This window comes from Condylura cristata, unplaced genomic scaffold (genome assembly GCF_000260355.1).
Source record: "Condylura cristata isolate star-nosed mole 26May11 unplaced genomic scaffold, ConCri1.0 scaffold00026, whole genome shotgun sequence".
Classification (NCBI taxonomy): Eukaryota; Metazoa; Chordata; class Mammalia; order Eulipotyphla; family Talpidae; genus Condylura; species Condylura cristata.
Genome location: NW_004567127.1, coordinates 6241470 through 6265013, shown reverse-complemented (window position 1 = coordinate 6265013; position 23544 = coordinate 6241470). Strand labels below are relative to the sequence as shown.

General features: G+C 45.1%; 1 protein-coding gene across 1 annotated transcript in view; it reads left to right on the top strand.

Moving 5' to 3' along the window:
- MAGI3 (membrane associated guanylate kinase, WW and PDZ domain containing 3) overlaps positions 1–23127 on the top strand; it is a 180499-nt gene extending 157372 nt beyond the window's left edge. The window contains exons 16-22 of the mRNA XM_004689636.2: positions 4487–4672; positions 15930–16032; positions 16698–16818; positions 17355–17498; positions 21493–21631; positions 22363–22453; positions 23044–23127. Coding sequence (XP_004689693.1) covers positions 4487–4672; positions 15930–16032; positions 16698–16818; positions 17355–17498; positions 21493–21631; positions 22363–22412 — 743 coding nt within the window. The 3' untranslated portion in view covers positions 22413–22453; positions 23044–23127. The remainder of the gene's footprint in view (positions 1–4486; positions 4673–15929; positions 16033–16697; positions 16819–17354; positions 17499–21492; positions 21632–22362; positions 22454–23043) is intronic.
- The last annotated feature ends 417 nt before the right edge of the window (positions 23128–23544 follow it).

The following is a 23544-nucleotide window of genomic DNA, read 5'->3' as shown; positions in this document are numbered from 1 at the left end:
GTGTGTGCAGAAATGCATTAATGATAGCAATTGAGGAGAATCAAAATAGATCAATAGAAAAATCTTGACCCAAATTTGTCTTAGTCTTTTTATACTATTAAATAATAACTGCCACAGTATATAGCTATAAGGCAACCATCTTGAATGAAAAGAAGCACTCTTTTTGTGTGTGTTTCATTGAAAGGTGAGCTTTTTGTCAAAACCTTTAAAAATGAATTGATATCCTAAACCAAGTTTAGCAGATGATTTCTACCTAAGAAGGATGAATATATATATATATATAGTTTCCCTCCACAAAGGATATTAGCTCTAGTATGTTCAGGACTGTTATGACTCAGCAAGATGTGTCTTGTCTTTGTTTCTGAAAAATAATCATCATTCAGTATCATAAAGTCAAAAGGAGCGTAAGATGAGCAGCAACAAGTTGGTGTTTATGTATCATGCTTGTCTGTTAACTCTGATTTTCAAAGTCAAATGATGCAAATCTCTGCCCATGAGAAAATGTGCTCCTGTCTGTGTCAGTGAGTTTGATTCTTGGTAGTGGGATCCTTGTGGATGAGATGGCCCCTGAAGCCACTGTAACAAAAGGAGAACACTTTCAGGAAAGTGTGGTGAGCCAAACCAATTTGCAGAAACCTTACTAAAACGAATACAAGTGTGTAAGGGAAGCAGCTTCTGTGGCATGGATGAGTTATTACTAATAGTACCAGGTCACTGCTCACTGATACCATTTTCCATTTTCCAAAGCGGTTGCTGTGGTAACACTTGCAACTGGAACTGTCACTGATGCCGTGAGGATGATTGTGTGGCCTGTGTCAGGAAAATGCAAGAAAGCAGTCTGAGGTGAATTTTAAGTTGTAATCATCGGGAACTGGTATCTCCAGAAATAGTCAGCCATTTTAGATATGTATGTTCTCACTCTAAAACCAGACAGTAATCGCAGGCATTCAATTAGCAAATACAGTGAAAGACTTTTACTTAGGAGCGTGGCTGACCAAGTTTTACACTGAAGATACTCGTTTTCTATAGAAAAAAAAAAATTAGGCGTTAGAAATTAGGGAGAGTCAAGTGTGCACCATAGAACTAAGCCATTTAGAGTAGTAAAATAAGTTTGAAGCCTTAAATCTTTAATCATTTTTCCATTTTTTTTATATTCAAATGTTATGTTGTGTTATGTTTTAACATATTACATGTGTTTTTATTTGTGTATACCTCCATTTGGATTTAAATTTTTTAAATTTTTTAAACTTATTGAAATCATTTCTATTTTGAGGGTGTGACCGACCATTAATATTAGATCTTTGTGTCAGACAGTGTCAGTAAGCGTTGGGCTTTATAAATCAGACCCACTTAGATTCAAGCCCTTGCTGCTGTCATTTGATAACTGTGTGATCCTGAGCAGATCCCTCTCCGGGAGCTCGAGTTTGCTCTGTAAAGTGAGGATGGTAACGCTTGATGTCTTGTTTGAGCATGAGCACTAAGAGCTCGTGTGTGAGGAGCTCTTAGCTGATTCGTCAGCACACGGCAGCTATTATTCTTGCTCGCTGTGGCTCCTACCATTGTCATCACTGCTGTTTATGAGTTGTCACTATCTCTTGAGTTTTTCTAAAAACAACTTTTAAAAGTTTATCAATACTTGAGTAATGAGGTGGGGAAGAGAGCCCAATTAAAATGTAAGATAGCGGCAACAGCTAATACCGGGCAGGAAATGAGTGTTTGCAGCTCATTAATTATCAGCATGAATGGCAAATTAGGTCAGTGAGTTTTGGGTAAAGGACTTGACATTTTTAGTCATGATGCAAAACCAGTGTTGGTAATTTCACTGAAATGCCAGTTAACAATCACCAAATGCTGAACTCTGCAAGCATTCTTCTTGGAACTTGACTTACTCTCACAGCTAGAAGGGCCTTGAGTAGCTTGGAAGAGTTTCCACTCAGACCGAGCTATTGCTGCAGATGTATGGCAGAGAAGCGTGAGTGCGGAAGGGAGAGGCGCAGGGAAAGAGGCAGGAAACCTGCCTGTCCTGACGGATCCTTCTTTGTGGACCTGATCCTGATCCTGAGGCTGCTTGATGTTGCTTTCCCCTCTGATTGAAATGTTCTCTGGTGACATTTGTCACAAGAGGGTTCCCAGCTCTAACTCCAGTTCTAAGATTCTCCACCAGTGCCTTTTCCCAAATATCAGGGATCCAGGCCCAGCACCCTGGTGGGTCGCCCAGTTTGTGTATGTATGAGCGAAGCGAGTGCCCAGAGACATCACGTCAGATGTAGGACTTGGCTAGACTTCGCCAGGACTGTAGCGTCAGTGTTTCTGGTTGCAAAGGATTTCTTTGAGAAAGGGACATTTTCTGTTACTGTCCTTTCTTTTCCTGAAAAGAAATGTTTTAAGAGACTTAAGTGATCGCTGCAGCTGTGAGACAGATTTAGGCCAAAGATGAATGAAGACAGATAAACTCCGTACAGCACATGGTTATAGACTTCATAAGCCACCGCCACGAGACAGCCCTCCTCCTCCCTGCAGCTAGAGGCGTCACCTTCAAAACTTCCCAGTCCGTTCAGAGCAGCTTCAGAGGTGATCTTTCTCCTGGTTGTTTGCTATTTTTAACTGCTCTGGCGGTACCGTTATAAAGGCTGAGGCCGTAACAACCTGAGGACGTTCTCCTTCCTGCGCTGCATAGCTGACCTTTGGAAAGCCTGGTCTAAGAGTCACTGGGTCCTTTTGACCAGATTGTTCACACGGTGAGAAAGGAGCTGCTGAGACTTCAGAGATTATTTCTGTTTGATGCCGTCCTGAGTCTGAATAAACCCCTTTCAGGGTGCCAAGTTGCTAAATGATTTTCTTCTCAGGAGATCTGGAATGAACTCTGTGTACAAGTCCATCTCTTCAAAGCAGGAGAATAACCGCGGTATTGATTTGAGAAGGTCACTGCAGGGCCCCACATGACTCACTACATGTCCCGCTGCGCCGCCTGGGGAAGCAGCTCAGGCCGCCTGGCGCAGGCTGCGGCCCCTCCTGCTCTTTCTAATTACTCTGCTTGTAATGAAATTGGTGTAGCAAGTGCTGGATATCATTCAGGGCTAAGAGGCATTTGCTTCCAACGCTAACCACCTCTATTTTTAAGGTGAAATCCCTCACTGCATAACCCTGGAAAAGCCCAGCCACACAGGGACATAAATCACAGCCAGGAATCACCTCCACTCGGCATGTCTGGCGATGGAGATGGCCCTAGCGCACCTGTAGGGCCAGTCAGGAGTCCATTTGACTAGGGAAATTAAACATAATCGCAGTGCTGTTTTAAGCTATAAATTATCCCTATTTGCAGCCACCACGGTCAGCAGAAGCCCGAGGGCCTGTTAAGTTTACTGACATGGGCAAGGAAATTCCAGCCAACACAGAAAGAATGTGCTTCCTGTATGCTGGCCCTTATTAAACGATGAAGGGCATTTTGACACGATTTCCTGAGTGGCCGCCACACTCATTTTAAGCCAGCCCGCAGCCCGCGTCTGGTGGCAGCCCCGGAAAGCCCTCAGCACCAGGAGCCGGAGGGGCCTCGCCCCTGGCTTCCGACTCGGCTTATGTGTGCGTGGTGGGACTTTGCCCACGAGCCAGGTAGTCTTAACATTAAGGATTTCATGTTTTGGTTCTACGCAGCTTTTCTTAAAAAGATCTAAAGGTATAAGTAAAAGGATTTAATTTTGCTCCAGAGTTAAGTATGATTCATTTTTATGGCCACTCATGACTCTATGTGGCTTCCTGACCAGGGACTTCCAAGTCCTACATCCAGGTCGGAACTCATTGGCTCACGTGGTTCGATCCTGCAGTAATCACCCCGGCAGGATGGTCTCATTGGAGCGGTGTAACCACACACGTGAAGCAGCAGATCAGTGAAATAATTCTCTCAAGGATCAGTGGGTCGCACAAGCAGGAGCTGTGGGTGACGGTATCCATAAGTGGGGGGGCGACAGAGGGCTATATGCTATGACTGCTCCCTGTGGAGGGGGGGTCTCTGTATTGCGTTCAAAGGGGACGATCGTGTGAATTGCTGCAGTCGAGTGGGCTGATGAGGCATGGTGCCTCTTCTGATATATGTATGTATATATGTAGGAAGACTTATTTATGCATACAGGCCAGAGGTGCAGGGGCGGTGAGAGGATTCACCGGAGACAGAGCGGGGAGCAGAACAGGCAGATGGACAAAGTCCACTGCTGAGGGGAGCAGTGGGCTGGTCAGGAGAGGTCTGCCGCGCCATGTGGGTCAGCTCTGGGGTGGTTTTCGAACTCTCACTGAAGTGGTTGTGGCCAGCATGTAGTGCAGCGTGCTAACCTGTTGCACCACCAGGGAGGGCCTCTTTTGCTGTATTTTAAAAGGGTGTTCATTGATCCGAGGTTGAGTATTTAATCAGTGGTAACAAGGACGCTCATAAGTCACAGGTATCATAGATCTATCTTAAGTAACTGAAAAAAAATTTTTTTTTTTTTACCCACAGTCATTCCTCATAAAATCGGCCGCGTCATAGAAGGAAGTCCAGCTGATCGCTGTGGGAAACTGAAGGTTGGAGATCACATCTCTGCAGTGAACGGGCAGTCTATCGTCGAACTGTCGCATGACAGCATCGTCCAGCTGATCAAGGATGCTGGGGTCACCGTCACGCTCACGGTCGTCGCTGAAGAAGGTGAGGAACCCAGAGACTCACCTTCCTGAGCTGCTGGCACAGAGGGAGGCGGCGGCTTTCTCCCTCAGGACCGTTTATGCACCCTGGAATCTCGTTCTTTGCCTTTGCATTTGATGAGTTAAAATGACACTTTATTATAAATTTGTCGGTCATTTGAGGAAAATAATGCACCTGGTGATAGGAGCCAGTTATTTCAGGTAGCAAGTACCTGGAAATGAGAGAGACCGGTCACACTTTCCACATCTTATTTTCTTAAAATAGTGTCCCATGTCTCTGCTTCAGGGAAACAAAATCCTGTACCCAGTTCAAAGCAAGTTGCTGTGAGCTGGAGCCTTTCGGCACAGGCCATGGGGGCTGTCCTGGAGGCAGAGCTTAGCTCTGGGCAGTGCTTGTGAAGGGGGCAGAGGGTCGGCTGGAGGCCAGCAGACAGGGCCTAAGATGCATTTGGTGTTCTGCCGTGCTGCCTTTTGATCATTAAGAATTTCTAATTAGGAACCGGTTTATGTTCTTTGTTCATGAATTACAAGGCATCATTGCATGATTGCATCTCAGTTTTCCTGATTTTGTGAAACTAACAAGGAGAATCAAAACCAGCAGACGAAGGAAGGGGTCAGTCTTTGACCTGAAAATTTCATGGCCAATATAATGTGTATTCCTAGCTCATCTCTCCCCTTAATCCTCTGATTTATCCCATTTTCAGATCTTTCATTTCTGGATTCTGCCTTTCCGCTCCTGCTACAGTGCTTTGCAAACATCATATAACCACACCTTGGGCACCTGGCTGGTGAGGCATATGACCCAGTAAAGCGAGCCACACCCATTCTTTCCCAGTGCATACAAGCCTACATTGCACCGTCAGCTAAGTCTGCAATAACATGTTGTTCCCTAACACAATGCACGTTTCAGTAGTGCTTTACTGCAGCCAGCCATCGCCTGAGCCTGCAGCGAGCCTTCGTCTTTTTGCTGGGAGGATCTTGTCTCGCTGTTCCTGGCTGCTGGCCAGCGAGGGTGCTGGGGCATTTCTTGATGTAAGATAACAGTGATGTCTGCCACATCAGCTGGCTCTGTAGGACAATGCTATGATTTTACCCACAGTGCCATTTCTTTTACGACTAGAGTTCATCCTATGAAACCTGCTTCGTTGACTGGTCTGCCAGCGAAGTTGATGTAATATTCTAAAGCCTTTAGTGACCCGTCGGCGATGTTCATAGCCTCGTCTTTGTTCCGCCACAGGCAGCAACTCCTCATCTGTTAGTTTCATCGTGAGATTGGAGCGTCTGTGTCACATCTTCCAGCTCCACTTTCGTTCTCATGCTGTTTCTTTCCCCCACTTCTGGGGTAACTTCCTCCATTCCAGGTTGAGTCCCGTGAAGTCATCCATGAAGGTTTTACCTGGAAATTACTAAATCTGAATAATCCAGGTGGACCTCCATAGATCTCTTTACAGCAGCGTTACACTGGAAGCTGTGAAGTTCCACCACCAGGCTAGGGACGCCTGCACGTCAGACGTGACACAGATTCCTGGGGCTGGAGGTACTTCAGTGTTTGCTATTGCTGAGGAGAGGAAGATACTGAGCACGGAGCTCTTACTCGGAATAAGAGCATTATCTCAGATTAGAATGATCATGTTAGAAGAAGATTATTATGTAAAATCAGAGTAAGATTACTATATAAGACTATTATAATTGACAGCAAATGATTCTCTCCTTCTACAAAGACCATGATTTGATTTAAATACTTAACACAGGTGGTGCACACAGAGCTGGTCCGGCCTTCCGGCTGTGACTTTGCAGCAGCCTCCTCTGTCCCTGCCGCTCGCCGCCTCCCCACTTACGGGCAGGCGTGAGTAGTTGCGGCGAAGGCCTGGCCCAGGAAGTCAGAAGTAGTTACCATATGCCCTTGAAAGCTTACTGACCTCTAATAAAGTATCAATAACCCTTTCATTTTTTTTTTTAATGACCTCCCCAGGTTATCTGTTGTTGTATTTATTTCGATGGTTAATTCTCATGTCTGGCGAGGGGGAGCACCTCTCAATGCCACTGTCCTTGTGACAGATGGCCCTGCTTCCTTGAGGTCAGTCTGTCATAAGTGCAAAGACCTTACGAGATGAGCCCAGAATAACTGATTTTTCTGATGCAGCAAATTATTTGGGGCTCATCTTGTACTGTCTTTTTTCTTTTTCTTTCCATGGAGATAAAAAGGGTAAGTAAAATCTGTGCAAAGCCTGTGGTAACTGATATGAGCATTTGTCTTATGTAACTGTCTCCCTATTAAAACAGGCTACGCTGAAGACAAGGAAAATAGTATCAGCTGGCAGTGACACTTAGCAGGCACTCAGGGAAGACAGGTGGTTTCGGGTTTTTTTGTTCTCATTTTCTTTTAATTCATTTTTTCCTTTTGTTTTTTATTAGTGAGTTAACATCATCAATAAAAATATCACTCCTGATATTTCTCCCCCAGGTGGGGTCACTGTAGCTCTCCCACCACCAAGAACCCAGAGCCCTCCTCTGCTGTCCAGTGTGCTCTCCTCCCCCCTCTTACTCCTCCCTCTCACCCGTTGGATGCCTCAGATGTGTGGTCAGTTGTCAAGGGTTAGTTTTAAAGTTTGACCCTTTTTTGATTTCTTTACATTCCACATGCATGTAATACCATTGGTATTTATCTTTCTCCTTCTGGCTCATTTTACTTAGGAAATCCCTTCTAGCTCCATTCACATGGACACAAATGGCACGAGTTTATCTTTTTGATCGCCAAGTAGTATTCCATTGTGTATTTTCCACATCTTTTTAGTCCACTCACATGTTGTGGGGCATTTAGGTTGTTTCTGTACCTCAGCAGTTGTAAATAGTGCTGTAGTAAACATCGGAGTACAGGTTTCCTTTGAAATTGGTATTTTTGTCTTCTTTGGATAGACACGCAGGAGTAGATTCTATGGCAGCTCCATTTTTAGTCTTTTGAGGAACCCCTACCCTACATCACTTCCCTTGGGGGCTGGACCAGTCTACATTCCCACCAGCAGTGTAAAACATTTTTTAAATGAAGGGATGAATCAATGGATGATTGAGCAAATGCTTGAATGAATGAACAAAATCAAGGTCAGGAGATTCTCAGCTGTGCCAGTGCCTAACAGAAGCAACCAAACCCAATAGAAGGCTTTTGACCAATGTCGACTGACAACTACTAGCTAGTTGATTGACCTTGACCGTTTCTGATCTTCAGTTTTTTACCTCTAGAGTGGGAACAATAGTTTGAGAGAGGGCTGACATGACCGTGTACATAATCTGCATAGACACCCTGAGCTGCTTCCCTACTGGTAGCGATCATCATTTTACCACTTCTTGGCACAGCTGACTCCCTTGTTCAAATCTCTCCTTCTCATAAGGACATTTTGAGTGAGTAACATGTGTCAGGAACTGACCTCAACACTAGTTAGGATATTGCTCATTTAATACAAAACACCCACGCAGACACTTGTTTTCCCATCCTGTAGAGGAAGTACTGAGTCACGGGCAGTTCCGCCCCTGGCCCCGGGGAGGTCAGTGGAGCCGAGTCCCGCAGTGTGACCCCTCTTCCCGACGTGATGCCTCCTCTAACCACAGCCTCCAGCCCTCCCCACCAGCTCCTGTCTGCAAAGCCCTGCCCTGCTTGACTTCTCTTCATTGCACTTATGTGTGTCTAGCTAAAGTGTCAGATTACAAGTCTTGAAGTTAGAAATTTTGCCACCATCAGTGCTAAATTCCAAGAGCCCAAAACACTATTAGGTACATAGTAAGTGCTCAACTAAGGTTTTTTTGTTGTTCTATTGTTTCAGTGATGATTGATTTTCGTGCAGATGTCCTTTTCCCAGGTTTACCAAGATCACTGTAGCCTGCTTTTGAACCTTAAATTTATTCTGTGGCCCAATTAAAAAATCAGGCCTCAAAGCCACAGGGAACAGCGTTCAAGGGGATTCTGAGGATGATGGATGTAGTGTACTGACAGACCATGCCTGGCATGCAGCAGTGGTAGAAGTTGCTAGAAAGAGTAGTAGTAGAGATCAGTATTTCTCAAACAATAGAGAAAACCTATGGGTTTTTGCCCCCCAATGTTTTTATTGTTAAAAACAATAAAAAGTAAGAGTAACATAAAGTGAATTAAAGTGTTGTCGAAGTTAAAAAATCTCCCAATGCTCACTCTTCACATCTGTACTTATCCCAGAGCTGAGGGATGGACAGCCAGTCACCTCCAGGCAGATGGCTGTTAGTGTAGTTTTCCCTTTACTGTGGAAGGTGCGTTCTGGAACAGTTCTCGAAGTTGCTCAGGCATTGTTCCCAGAGTAAGTTAGCATGGACATTCAGTCCCACACACTTCTGGTTGCCTAGAGAACACCAGTCAGTGTCCAGGACAAGCAGGAGAGTGGAAGGAGACCCCTAGCAATATACACTTTAAAATTATTTCATCTGCAGGCGCTGCCCCTTGAAGCATCACATTGGGCATGTCAAGTCAAATCTCAGCAACTGCGCATTATGTTTTTATGTTCTTGATTTTTAATAAACCATGGAGACTTTCAAATCTATTCACATTCTCTTGGGTAAAAATAATAGATGTTCTTTCCATTCACAAAAATCCCGTACATGGAGTCTTATATCTTCCAGGTTTCTCGGGAATCAGTATGAAATCCCAATCAAGCAAATATTTTCGCCCTCAGGCTCCTCCAGGAGTCCCCGCTCAGAACAGTAGCAGCTAGCAACCTCACCACCCCCAAGTCATTCGCCGCTAATGGACAACAGAGAAGCAAGTTTCCTCGGCGCTTTCTCCTCTTTTGCTAGATGCCACCCAACGTTTATGTTATTTCACCAAACAAATGGCTTAAGTTCCCAAGCTGAGTGTGGTGCCCAGTGTAGAAACTCAAACAGGGCCCCGATGTGGGTCTGGGCCTGGGGCGTCTTCCCCGCCCCGCTCCCCCGTCCCCAGTCCTGCCTCTCCCCCACGCCCACGCCCACCCTGAGCCTAGTAGCCTAATGCGAAGCCTAATGTGAAGAAAGCTTCCAATCATATTGTTCCTCAAAACTGACTTCTAGTTTGTGTCAGGTCTCCTGGCTTCCCTTTTAAGAGTGAACAAAACCCCAGAGGCTCCCAAGGGCTGTCTGTGGTTCTGGAGTGTGGTTCTGTTTTGTCTCCCTCTTACCTGTTTATTCCTCTCTGTCTCCGTTTCCACACTGTCACTTTTCTCCCTTCACCCACTGGCAAACATGCCATTGTGTTTGATGGCCTCATTTTATTTTTGTGTCCTTTAAAAGACAAGTTTTGTGTGTTGGCATTTATTTTTGAGTTATAGAGATGGTTTTGAGCTATAGAGATGGTTTTGTGTTACAGATTTTATGCTGGTTTATTTTTTGTTTTTGCTCAGAATCAAATGCTTTTTTTTTCTTAAATGTGGTTTTATTGTTCTAGGATCCAGTTGATGTTCTCACGTGACACTGAGTTGTCATATCTTTTATTTTTCCTTCTTAACTGGTGCTTAATTCATAGACTGCAGAATTCATTTTTTCAGTGTACTGTTCATTGGTTTTCAGTATACTCACCAAGTTGTGCTGATTCCAGAACATTTTATCTCCCCTACAAGAAGCCACTCATTTACTTTCTGAGTCTTTGGATTTATGAAACATTTCCTACAAGTGGAATTATGTAACATGCCGGCTTTCGTATCTGGCTTCTTTGACTTAGAATGTTTTCAAGGTTCGTGCATATTGTAGTTTGTCCTTTTAGGATTAGTGAACGGTATTCCCTTGTCTACATTTATTATTCTAAGCTGATCATCAGTTGATAGACATTTGGGCTGTTTCTATTTTTATTTTTATTTTATTTATTTTTTTTACTACTGTGGCTGTTCTGTCACTATGTGTGGTTATGAACATGGTCTACAGATTTTTGTGCTGTGTTATGTTTCCATTTTTGTTGGGTTTATGCCTAGTGGTAGAACTGCCGAGTTCATGATGATCGTCTTCCGTTTTCTGCTAGCTGCAGCACTGGGTGAGCTTTCCATTTCTCCACATCCTGACCAGCATTTATTTTCTGTTTGTTTGATTTTATTTTGACCATTCCAATGGGATCTCATTGTGGTTTTGACTTGTATTTCCCTGGTGACTCACGGGGTTGATGGCTTTTCATGCGCTGTCTACCATGTGTATATCTTCTTCGTAGAAATGTTTACTCAGACCCTTTGCTCATCTTAGTTGGGCTATTTGCCTTTTGCGTTGTTGAATTAGACGACCTCTTCATGTAGTCTGATGCTAGACCCCTGCGTGACTGTAGTTTATGAGTATTTCCTCCCATGCAATGAGTTGTTTTTACTCTTGCTTGCTGCTGTCTTTTTTTTTTTAGGATTTATTTATGCATACAGAACTGGGGTACAAGCCAGAGGTGCAGGGACAGTGAGAGGATTCACCAGAGACAGAGTGGGGAGCAGAACAGGCAGATCGACTAAAATATACTGCTGAGGGGAGCAGCGGGCGGATCAGGAGAGGTCTGCCATGCCATGTGGTCACCTCCAGGGCGGGGATCAAACTCACACTAAAGCGGCTATGGCCAGCTTGCAGAGCTGTGTCCTAACCCGTTGCACCACCAGGGAGGGCTGGTGCTGTCTTTTGATAACCCAAAATTTAATGTTGACAATGTGCAATTCATCTGTATTTTCTATGGTTTCTTGCGTCCCTGACATCATAGCATCATCATGTGCTTTAAAGACTTATCCATGTGGCTGAGTGAACATAATTGTTTCTGCTACTTAACAGTTTTCCGTAGTGTGTATTTTACCACACGTTAGCTGTCTGCATCCCCTCAGAAAACTACCTTATGTCCAACTCTGTCACCCCAAACTTCCTTGATACAGCCTGATACAGACTTGATACAGTCTGCTCCTAAGAAAACAGCATGAACATTTCTTGGAGTGCAACTGCTTGATGCAAGGGTACGCATTCGCTTGACTGAGTTCTCTTCCACCAGATTGCCCCCATGAGGGCGCCGTCTCCACCCCGCCCCCACAGCAGAACCTTAGATTCCTGCACCTTTGCACCCTGCCAGTGCTTGACATTATCCAGCGTTCAGATTGGCTAAGTAAGGAAATGTGAATCCTGCCACTTAATTGGCATTCAGATGGCCCATCAATCTGAGCTTCTCTTCAGATGCTTGTGTGGGGCTTTTTTCCTCCTGGTGAAGTACCTGTCGATATCCTTTACTCATATTTTTTTTGGGGGGAGGGGGCTCCTCTTGTTGATAATTAGAGATTCTTTGTGAATTAAGATGGCTTTAGTCCAGTTTAGCTTTAGAAACTAGTTATATTCTCCTGTCACCTGTGACCATTAATAACTTTGACCCTGCGTCCTTTATTCTACAAAGATTTTTAGTTCCGATATAATAAGATTAGTCAGTTTTTACCCTCTGGTTTATGCACTTGATGTTTTATTTAAGATGAGTCATCCTGGCCTCCTCCTTAACAGGAGTTAAGTCTCAGCACTATCAAGCTGTCGCAGCCACTGTAGCACAAGTTTGATCCCTGGCCAGAGAGTGACCCACATGGTGCAGACCTCTCCTGTGCCACCCACTGCTCCCTCAGCAGTGTATTTCAGTAAATCACCTGTTCTACTCCCCACTCTTCTCTAGTGAATCTTCTCACCTCCCCGCCCCTTTTACCCCACATCTGTGGCCTATCCTCCAGTTTTTGTGTGCATGAACAAATCTTTTTTAGAAAGTCATTCTTCTCCGCTACATGTGAAAGATAACTTTCTCTTAATTGTCTTCTATTAGATAAATAACTTTGCATTTGGATCTTTCATCTACCTGCAGCCTTCCTTTGTGTGTAACTTAGAATTAGGTTTTGTTTATTAATGTCATGGAGAAGCAGTTTTCCAGTGCCAGCTATTAAGAAAGCACCTCTTTTTCTTCTTCAATTTATAGAACCATAGATTCTGTATATTAACTTCTGCGTTAACCTTGAGCCACCAGCCTCTCTTTTTTGTTTTATTGGGTTATCTGTTTTTTGGATCTATATTTATTTCATCTGTAACTTTGTGGTGTATCATTTCTGTCTCCTTAAGGGAAGTCTTTCTCCTCTCCCCAGTTAACCCCACCCCAAACCTACTAGGAATTCATGAACTTTCCATAGGAAGTTTAGCAGCAGATTAGTAAGCTCCTCCTGACAACAACAAAGCACAAGTTTTATTGGGATATATTAACATATACACTAACTTTGGTAAGTTTATACCTGTAAATATTAGTCATCCCATCAAAGAGCTTGGGATGTCTCCTCAGGTGTTCAGATCATCTTTCACATCCTTGAACAGAGTTTCACAAAGTTCTCTCATAAGGTTCTTATTGATTCTCGGTAAAGATAATTCCCATCCCTTGATGTTTGCTGCTACAGTGTAGCCGTGGGACTTTGTATTTGGCCTCTAACAATATACTTTGTCTTAAGTAGTTACAGATAGAAACTCACCCAAAAGTTTAATTCTCATTGAATGGGAGAGAGATAAGTACTTAAAACATAGCTTTATTACTTGAAGACTTTTCAGGTAAAATTAGAACACAGGTCTGTTTGATATCATGAAACAAATATTCAACTTTCAGAAATGGAACAGATTTAACACAGAAATAAATTGGAGAAGCTATACAACATGGGTTGATGGACTAAAATGAAAAGAATGTCAATGATAGGAAGTTTTATGAATGCTAAGGCAGGGGGGAAATGTGTAACTGGAAAAGTAGACACCAGCTTGTCTAGAAGTGACATCTCATCTTTTGAGAAGACAGGAAACTTGGAATTGATCAGTTAATTTATACTGGCCTGCACTGAAGTTAGACATTCCTTGCGGCTAGCCATGCAGTGAAGCCAAAATCTTTTTACTAAATTGAAGTCGTGCAAAGATGCGAGTGTCTCCCCGTCATCTTGTTGATTGATGTAATTCTCCCCATCAGTTTCCATTCCCCTAGTAGTAGTAGTTATGAATTTACAGTGACAGAAGAGAATTCAGTTCTATAACGGGCTCAAGTATAGAAGTGAGGAACGTGAAATAGCATTCCAAGTAAGCAGAGAGGCAGGGAGTTCTGGGACTTTCTAATAGGAACATATAAAGATAAATGAGTGTGATTCCTGTAGACAACAAGCTCATGGCCTGGCATAAGAGACAGGTCTTCAGCTAACTCTTCCATGACGTGGTAAATGCTATTAAAATGGTACACTTAAGAAACCTGGTAAAATTTAACAGAGGTAGTGATGTTCTGAACAGGAAGTGAAAAGGAGGGAAGGCAGCACGGCCCGGTTAATAAGTGTGGGCAGTATCTAGTGAGCAGTAGTCACCTCGGGTTTTTAAGCAAGGCAGTGACATATTAATAAATACGTTAGGACTGGAAATGGGATAAAGACAAGATTGGTGGCAAGGAGACCATCAAGAGGCCAGTTACAAGTAGCTGGTTAACCCATTAATTAGGAAAACAACGATTTACAGTTACATAAAAGACCAACAGATTTCCAAATCACCCTCAATATTAGCGATTCGTTACCCACCCTTTCCTCCTGGAGCACTTGACTTTAAAGAGGAAAGTCAACCCACTGGATGAGTTCCAGTGACCAGTCGTCCGTTGCTATGGCTGGCCCCCAGGGTGAGATCCAGGTGGACCCCCAGGGTAGGCAGCGGTGTCTGGCCTCTAGTGGGGCTACCTCAGCCCCCACAGCTTGGCCCTTTGTCATTTCTTCTCCTGCCCGTTGCTACACCCCAGCACTCCCTGGCTTCTTCAATAAAAGTAAATCATTTAGCTGTGCTTTTCATCCCAGGAACTTGGAAATGACTCGGTCCAACCCATAAAATAGTGACACATACAGTAACACCTGAAGAAGAAATTCCTTCAGCTTGCTGAAGAAATTCCTTCATAAACATTCATGTCCTTTAACATCAATCTTTTCTCTATCTCCCTCATATTCTGAGATTCTGTTTCTCCATGTTGTATCCTAAAAATGGCCTCTAAATAGTCATGTATAAGCTCACTTAATACCCCTTCAGAATCCCGTGAGGTGGTTTTAATTCCCTTATAAAGGAGATGATTAGAAGCGCAGAGAATTGAAGTAACTTTCTCAGGAACACACAGAAATGAGGGATCAGGCTTAAACCCCATTGGTCTTGTTCCAGAGTTCATGGACAAAATAACCAAGCCTTGCTTCCTTTCACTGATCTTTTAAACGTCCTCTGCTCTGTTACTTAAACAGAATAAGACATTAAGAAAGTTTCAAGTTTAACAATATGTGTCTTATAGCCATCACCATCTCTCTCTCTCTAACTCTCATTACTCCGCTGTTTGCCAATTAGACCTGTATGCAGGCAGTCACTGGATTAATTACTGTATCTGCCTTCAAGGATCACAGGAGATCTGGAGTTTCCAGGAATAACACAAAAGTGAAAGACACTTTTTTTTTAAGATTTATTTATTTGTGCATACAGAACTGGGGTACAGGCCAGAGCCTCAGGGGCGGTGAGAGGCTTCACCAGAGACAGAGCGGGGAGCAGAACAGTCAGATAGACAAAGTACATTGCTGAGGGGAGCAGCGGGCGGGTCAAGAGAGGTCTGACGCGCCATGTGGTCACCTCCGGGGCAGGTGGGGATCGAACTCATATGGATGTGACTTTACCTTCTTGTGCTGTGCTTTAACCTGCTGCACCACCAGGGAGGACCGCGAAAGTTACTTTTTAATTTATATTTGTGTTCTTAGAAAGCAGAAGAAATACCATCTTCATAAACATCTGTCAGTGCTTGGGATGATTTTGTAAATTTGTCTCTGATATCTGGTATCAGGTAGAATGACTGCTGCCATGTTTAAGATGTATGTGGGTTTGCGGACGTGTGTTATCTGTGCACCCGCCTCTGTGTTCATCATTACCCTGGGTGGCTCACTGGTCGTGGGTGTACACCCCAGAACCCACTGAGTAGCCTCTGCTCTCTAGTTACTATGTTGTTCCCTTCGGATTTTCACGTTGCATAGATGGCCAGAACAGGGGAAAGAGGTAAAGTGTGTTACAGGAAGCACACAATCCCTGTTCTCTCCCAGCATAAACTGTAAACAGAAGTTGATGCAGCAGTTCCAGGCAGCTGCCAGCAGCGCACAGTCGAGGCCAGGAAAGCAGCAGCCATGTTACTGTCTCACTCTCGTAGACCTACCTGCCTTCACGTCTTATGTACCAATTCCTATTTCTGCTTTGTTGTTTTTTTTTTTTTTCCCTCGTGTGGACAGAGCACCATGGGCCACCATCAGGAACAAATTCAGCCCGGCAAAGCCCAGCCCTGCAGCACCGGCCCATGGGTCAGTCACAGGCCAACCATGTATCTGCGGACAGGTAGGGCTGTTCTCAGGTTTGGATTTATTTTTTCTTTCATCTTCCCACTCTTCCCTCTTGTCCCCACACTGTGTGTAGAAGCCATTTCCTCATGAAAATGGGAAACCGTGCCTCTTGCACCCTCACAAACCTGCCTTGCACCCTCTATCCCTCGGTACTTTCTTCCCTTCTCCCAGCTCCATCCCTGGGCCCAGCATCTTTGTCCTGACTGGTGGGAACTAGAGAGAGTGGTCAGGACAGAGTCTCTGCTCCTCTGGTTGGCCTCAAGTTTCCAGTAAAGAAGGCCCATCAGGATGGCTGCGTCTCCTGCCACTTGAGAAGAGCAGTCTTTACATGTATCTTTCAGCTTTGGTTGAAAACATTAGCCATGAAGCAAACAAAGTTTCCAGAAATGCTGCATCTTCAGAGGCACTAGATCTGCAGGAAAGCCATTTTTCACTGTGACAGTTTCCCGTGATGCAAAAGCCAGAGACACCCTCAAAACCAAAACAAGTGGGGAGGCGGAAAAACAGGCTTCCCGCTGTGCTTGAGCGAAAGGCTCTGCTGTAGTCTTGTCGCTAAGCAGGTTGTCACAGGGGATGGCGTGGCTTGGCTGCATCTGCGCAGGCCCTTAGACTATTTGTTGTTTTCTCATTTCCAAGACTAACGTGTTTGCTCTCTTCTAGAAGTGCCCTGGAAGGTGAGGTAGGAAAAGACACCACCTACAGACACTCGTGGTCCGACCACCGGCACCTGGCCCAGCCGGACACCGCGGTCATCTCCGTGGTGGGCGGCCGGCACAGCCAGGTACCCCGCACCCCAATCGCGTTAGCCCACCTGCCCATTGCAGACACTGGTGACATTTCCAGTCACATAAGTTCGCTTCCAGATTTAGTAATTCTTGAGCTGTGTGTTTGGTACAGTACTGGCTTTCATGAGCGAATGTGGAGGGAAAGAGAAGTCCCCCCGCATGGTAAATGTAAAGCCCTGGTTAGGTACTTGGAGTAGCAGCGCAATAGCTGGCCACGGTCTGAGTTTGGTTTTTGTTGTTGTCTTCATAAAATCTAGTCAAAAATCTACTTAGAGGAAGGATTTTCCAAGTACCACTTCTCTGGTTATTCTGTGGCAGCTGCTTCACCAGGAGAGAAAATGTGTAGCCTTCTGATTAACTTAGGCTGTTTCCCAAACCGAGACTGTTGGCCCGGGCCAACCGGACCAGCCCTCCTTGTGGCACACACAGCATGGGGGAGTGTCAGTCACTCCTCCCAGGGATAAAAGTAGCTTTTCTGCAAGCTGTAAATATAGCAGTCCACGAATGCCTGTTTTCTTACACTTCTCTCTAGAGCCTCGGTTGTTACCCAGTTGAGCTGGAGAGGGGCCCCCGGGGCTTCGGGTTCAGCCTGCGAGGGGGCAAGGAATACAACATGGGGCTCTTCATCCTGCGGCTGGCGGAGGAGGGGCCTGCCATCAAGGACGGCCGCATCCACGTGAGTTGGCTCTCCTCTGCACCTTGGTTCTGGCTCCAGACGGGAGAATTCTGGAAATAGTTGGTGAAAGGGACTGTAGGTACCTCCTGAATCTACGCAGCAAGATTTGCTGTCTCCAAAACCCCAAAGGCAAAGCTTTCGCTCCACCTCCTTCCCCTTCTCGCTGAGCGCTGCTACGCTACTGCCGCCACCTTGACTGGTCAGTGAGAAAATAACGATAGTTAACGTTTGAGGGCTAATGGGTCAATAAATTAAATATCTTTTGATCGTACTAAATGGATTGGGAAAACCGCAGGACAAAACAGAATCTTTGACTTCTTCCAAGAAACAGCAGACCCAGGATTCCTTTTAAAATTTGGCTGCCTCTATAGGTAACAAGAGATCGAAAAGAATGGTGGTCGGTCCTTCACCATTATTTGGTGGCCACGATTCACTTCAGTGATGTTCCAAAATACTGTACGTTGTTTGGAACATCCTGAAAGCCAGCTTGTTTAGGGGGACCTCCTTCCCTGGGTGTTTCCTAAAGAAGCCTTCCATAGAAGGCATTCTATAGAAAACACCTCCTGACCTCGGTTTAGGTAATGAGTTTACTGTTAGGTTAGGTTGTAAGCTAAAAGCTTTAAATTCTACACAAGCAGCCTCCTCCCAGGAGGACTCTGTCCTGCTCTACAAGCAACAGCCATCAAAAAAGGGCTGATTCTTGCTTTATTTTCCTTGTTAAAGAAGCAGACTTCACAGAAAAGCAGATGCTCTTGGTGAGTGTTTGGATAGTGGATTCTCCTGCTCAGAAAGGGCTGCCATGTGCTTGCGGCTCTGAGTTTGCCACATCCAGTTGGTATTCAGGCCGGAGGCCTCTGCCCAGATGCTGAGTTCCTCTCCAGCTGAGGCCGCCACGCTGGAGCCAGCTGAGCTTCCCGCCTACCTCTCCTCTGGTCTCGCTGCTCTTGCCTCTCTCTGCTGGGCGGCCAACACCTGTGCTCCCTGTTCTGCCCGTTGAAAGTGGATGGCTAAGACTTCTGCGTAACAAAGTGGTGGTACTTTTTTTAATGCTTAAAATTAGGTTCAAGAACTTATTACTGGGCCACAGGACTGGGGTGGTGAAGCCATGAGCGAGTATTGTCACAGGGTAATCCACTAAAACAAGAACACATCCAGCTGTGAGGTGGATGCAATGAAAGGATCTGTAAATTCAGTGGGTCAGAAGTGTAAATCAAGTTCTGATGTCGAGAGCGGAGGATGAAGGGAATGAGAAAGCCACTGAATGGAAAGGTTCACTGTAGGAAACAATGTTTAAATATTTTAGGTAAGACAGAATCTTACTTTGAAAATAGCAAGAGCCTGTTATCTTTAGGCATCTGGTATCTTCATTTCATTAGTTTTATTCTGAGAAAAACCCTGAGGTAAGTAGCATTATCCCCACCTGAGTTTTTAAAACTGAGGCTTGGGGAGGTTTAGCCGCTTGCTGAGCTCACTGACAGCCTGTGCGTCCCACACCCAGCGCCCCCGCCCCAGACTGCTGCCCTGGGTCCAGCCTGCGCACTGGTGACAGCCAGCCTCTCTTGTGTCCATCTGAATTGATTCTCTTAGGAGTGTTCAGGTGGTGTAAACAATGCGTAGGAATGTTATTTTGTGTTTTAAATACATTTGCAGTGGAGGTTGTTTTAAAGATTGCCTAAAGATAATTTTTTCAAAGGAATAAAACTTGTCTCCTCCTCCTTTTGATTCTCCTATTATCATTTTTCCTCCCCATGTTCTCTCCTGTCCTCCATCCCCATAATTTTTTTCAGTAATGCGAATCTGAACATGAATGTTTTATTAAAAGATAGATTGCCCATTTTATTCTTACATTTAAATTTTTAAGTAACAAGAACTTTAAAGAATGCTTCCATTTCCCTCCCAACTTACTGTTTTTTATCTTCAGCTTTGTGCAGCCCAGTAGAGAAGTCCTTCCCCACCTAAGGACCCACCTACATAACCCCAAAGCTTTGACTCTCTCCCCCTCACCCCAAAACTTAGTATTAACCAAAAGTGACACCTGGCGGCAAGTCTCTCCATTACAAGTTGTATTGCAGTTTATTTGCTGCACTTCCAAGACAGGAAACACACAGGTTTGGACAATGCATTGGCTGTTCGTTGAAGTAACATTTCATTACAGCATTAGCTTGAGGAGGTCATCGCCGAGACTCAGCAAGCTCATGTACTGCATTCAGTGCGGCCGTGACTTTGGCGCCTTTCCCCTAATTTACCCTCTGGGCTTTCCCGGTTCGTTCTGGTAACAAGCAAAATTGGCCCTCTAGCCCCAAAGCTGTGGTTTAGTTTAGTGCATGTTTGTTTTTTCTACAAACCACAGGTGACTGGCGTCAGATCGTGTCATCCCTTGGTTTTATCCTAAGGTGGTCAGTAACTGTAGACCGAAGGATGTGGTGGAAATTAATCCGGACCCCAGTCACGCTGTCAGATGTGACACCCAAAGCCGGCCCCACATAGCTGCTGTGACAGCCGTGTCTCTCTTCGCAGCGGGGCGGTGTGCCTGGTGCTGTGAGAGCTGCCTGCTTCTTCAGGAAAATGATTCCACTCCCGGGAAGTCCGGATATTGACTCGCGTTTCACTGACATGTGTTGGTTTATTAGGTTTCATTTTTTCTCTACCCTCTTATGTTTATTATCATCTCATGATGTTGGTTGTGTTTTTGACATTTTTCTCCGACTATGTTAAACTGTTTCTGTAAAAACCTCTCATTCTTCCCCGGCGATACTCTCCTCTTCTTTCTCATAGAAGCAACAAGATATTTATTTCCTATTTCACAGTTTACTGGAAGTATATGAGATTGTGTAGAATGGGGTGTGGTGTGCAGGTAAATCTCCATGCTGATACACTTTTCAGTCTTTTAAGATTGGCTTTTCTGATTCAAAAAAAAAAATTAACTCAGAAACTAACGTGTATCTGTGCTTGGAGTATTAGTCCTGTTTGATGTTATTAAATCCCCCAACAATCCCAGGCGGTAGGTACTAAAATTGTCCCCATTGAACAGGGGAGAAAATGAGGCCAGGAAGAGGGGAGCAGAGAGACCCCCACGTGACTCCAGCGCCAGCCTCCCTGGCGAGGGCAGCATCCGTGCCCTGCTGCCCATAAATAATGGGTCCTCTGCGGCCGTGTTCGTCCTAGCCTGTTTCCTGGAACTCTTAGAAATAGTGAAATCGGTGTTGGGGATTTAAGTGATTTTCCCCCATTGAGGTTTCGCTGATGTGACGTCGACGGCCTTTGGCTGCTCTCGCCTTGAGATAGATGTGAAATACATATTCAGCCTTTTATAAAAGTGACACTGACCCCTGCTTTTCTTTTTTCATAGGAAGTGGCTCCCGGTCACATTCCTAGTGGATAACTGGCTCCTGGGACATCTTAACCCTAATCCCTAGTTTCGTTTTCTAGGAAAATCATTTCACACTAAAACCATGGAGCATGAGCCCGGTGTTAATTGTAATTAATCACTAGCATATTGTCCAGGCTGCATTTTTCTATTTTTAACCTCTCATCAAATGTGTCATGTGGACAGAGTGTAGGGCCTTCTTTGAGGTAAGGAACGGCTTCCAGGGCGAGGCCCCTGCTGCCCAGGTTTTAGGAAATGAAGTCAGATTCAGGTCAGGTTAGAAAGTGCCTTTCACACGTCGCTCGTTGTCTCTGTGGTACCACTTGGGTTAGAGAGTCTTCACCTTTCCTACCACTGGGTTGTTGATGGAACACTTGCAGTCTGAGTCTTCACGTCAAGATGTCCAGTTCCGGTTTACTAGCACATAACGCTTGCCCAAGTCGGGTTTTTCTGGAGTAAATCAAACTGGACGTTTCTCTTCCCGTTGCTCCCGTCTGCCCAGCCCCCACCGACCTTACCACGACAGTCCCGTGCGCAAGTGAAACATCTCAAAGCGAGTCACTTAGCAAGGTCGCGTGGTGCACACGCGAAGCAGTTTCACATTATGCCTCTCAATTCCCTGTCTAGGTCGGCGACCAGATCGTCGAAATCAACGGGGAGCCCACACAGGGCATCACACACACCCGGGCAATTGAGCTCATTCAGGCCGGTGGAAATAAAGTCCTCCTGCTCCTGAGGCCAGGAACGGGCTTGATCCCTGACCATGGTAAGTCGGTCGCTTGTAGCTAAGAAGCGGGGAGTGTGTGAGGCAGAAGGAATGGGAAGAGCTGCGTGGAGGGAGGAGGTGTTCTAGCTGGCGCGGACGGGGTAGACGTCAGGGCCGTGTTAACACTAGTTACAGGGCGTGAGAGTTATTACAGAATAAGTGGCTTCGGGCAGGACTTCTGTTGGAATGAGATACAAACCGAGCCAATTTCAGCAGCAACATATAGCTGCTCGTGTGGAGAAATGTGCCTCTACAAAAATAAGGACACGCAAGGCAGAATTAAATGTCACGGAGAATGCTGGCAATCTCTTCAGAGGTTGTTTATTTCCTTGTAGTGAGTCTATGAGTAGGGCAAGGAATGGAGACTTTTCCCGTCACTTGTCAAAAACAAATTGCCACAGCCCGGCCCTCACAGGAGTGGGGCCCAGGGTCTTGCCTGTCCCCGGGCTGGCCTTGAACGCCCTTCATCTCACTGCATGTTTCTGACGTGTGGGGGTGCTTGAGCGTCGCCTTTCGCAGCCGCACACTGGTCTGGCAGGATGTCCTGCAGCCCTTCGGTTCCCTCCCGGGAGGCCCCGAGGGATGCGTGAGCCCCCCAACCCCTCCAGCCTGTGATTCTGTTATCTTCCACCATCTGCTTGGAAATCATGTGTGACATCTTTGCTAACTGCACTGATTTTTTTTTTTTTTTTTTTTTACATAGTCCTAGGCTTTTTCTCTTCCTTCTTCAGGTTTGGCTCCTTCCGGTCTGTGCTCCTACGTGAAACCTGAGCAACATTAAGGCTTTCAGGGCTTTTCTTGGTCTTTCCTTAAAAAGACTTGGTAAATTTGCATGTCTTGTAAACCACTTCCTTCTTTTTTTTTTTTTAATTAAAAAAATGTTGCTATTAAATACGTCTATTCCTGTCTTCTGCACTTTCAGTTTCCTTTTGATGTTATATTTGACAGCTTAATGCAAGAAAATTGCTTTCAAATGCCCATGAACCTCATTCTGGCTTCCGTAGTCTGCTCTCCTGCAGGAGTGGCTTGGCCTGTCCTTAAGCTGTATCCATTGGCAACAGCTAAAGTAGTAAACCTCTTGGACCAGGTCAGTTGGTCCAGTTGTTTTTCACTTGGGCTTTACTGCTTAGAAAGCATTTACACATCATATTCTCAGTCGTTGTGCATAAGCAATTGGAAAAATGAAAACTGCTGTTTCGTATATACACAGTCTATGCTTCATGTTCAAGTACAGCTGTCTGCAATCTGGCCTTTATTGAGAGATATCTAAGTATATATAAGCTTTATGAAATACTCAGTTGGGCTGTGTGAAGCAGTGAGATCAATTCAGATAAATGGCTGTCAAAGTTGAAAACTTTTCCCTTGTATAATTCTAATATTTAGTAATATGCACCCGAACCACTTTCTTTTAGGTGATTGGGATTATAATCCTTCCTCTTCCAATGTGATTTATGATGAGCAGTCACCATTTCCCCCATCTCCACGTTCTGCTTCCATATTTGAAGAGTCTCATGTGCCAGTAACTGAAGAATCTCTAATGAGAGCTCAGATATGTGAAAAGGCAGAAGCAGCAAAGGACACTGTGCCTGGAAAGAAAAGCACTTTAAATGAAAATCAGTCTGATAAAAAGCATCAGTCTCTTTCCCAGAAAAATGTGAATAAAAAAGATCCAGCCAGTAGCCACGGGCATTGTAACAAGAAAAATACCTTGAAAGACGAGAACGGTGTTGTCCAGAGAGGCAGGTCTGCCAGCCCCCAGAAGCCAGCTAGTCAGCGTCGGGGGGAACATGTAGGAAAGACTGTGAAAGGTGACCCCCAGAGAAGGCCCAGAGATCGATCGCTCAGTCCCAGAAAAAGGGGGACGGGGCCTTGCGGCAGCGGCCCCCCGCCAGGTGCTGCGCCAGGGCCGGGCA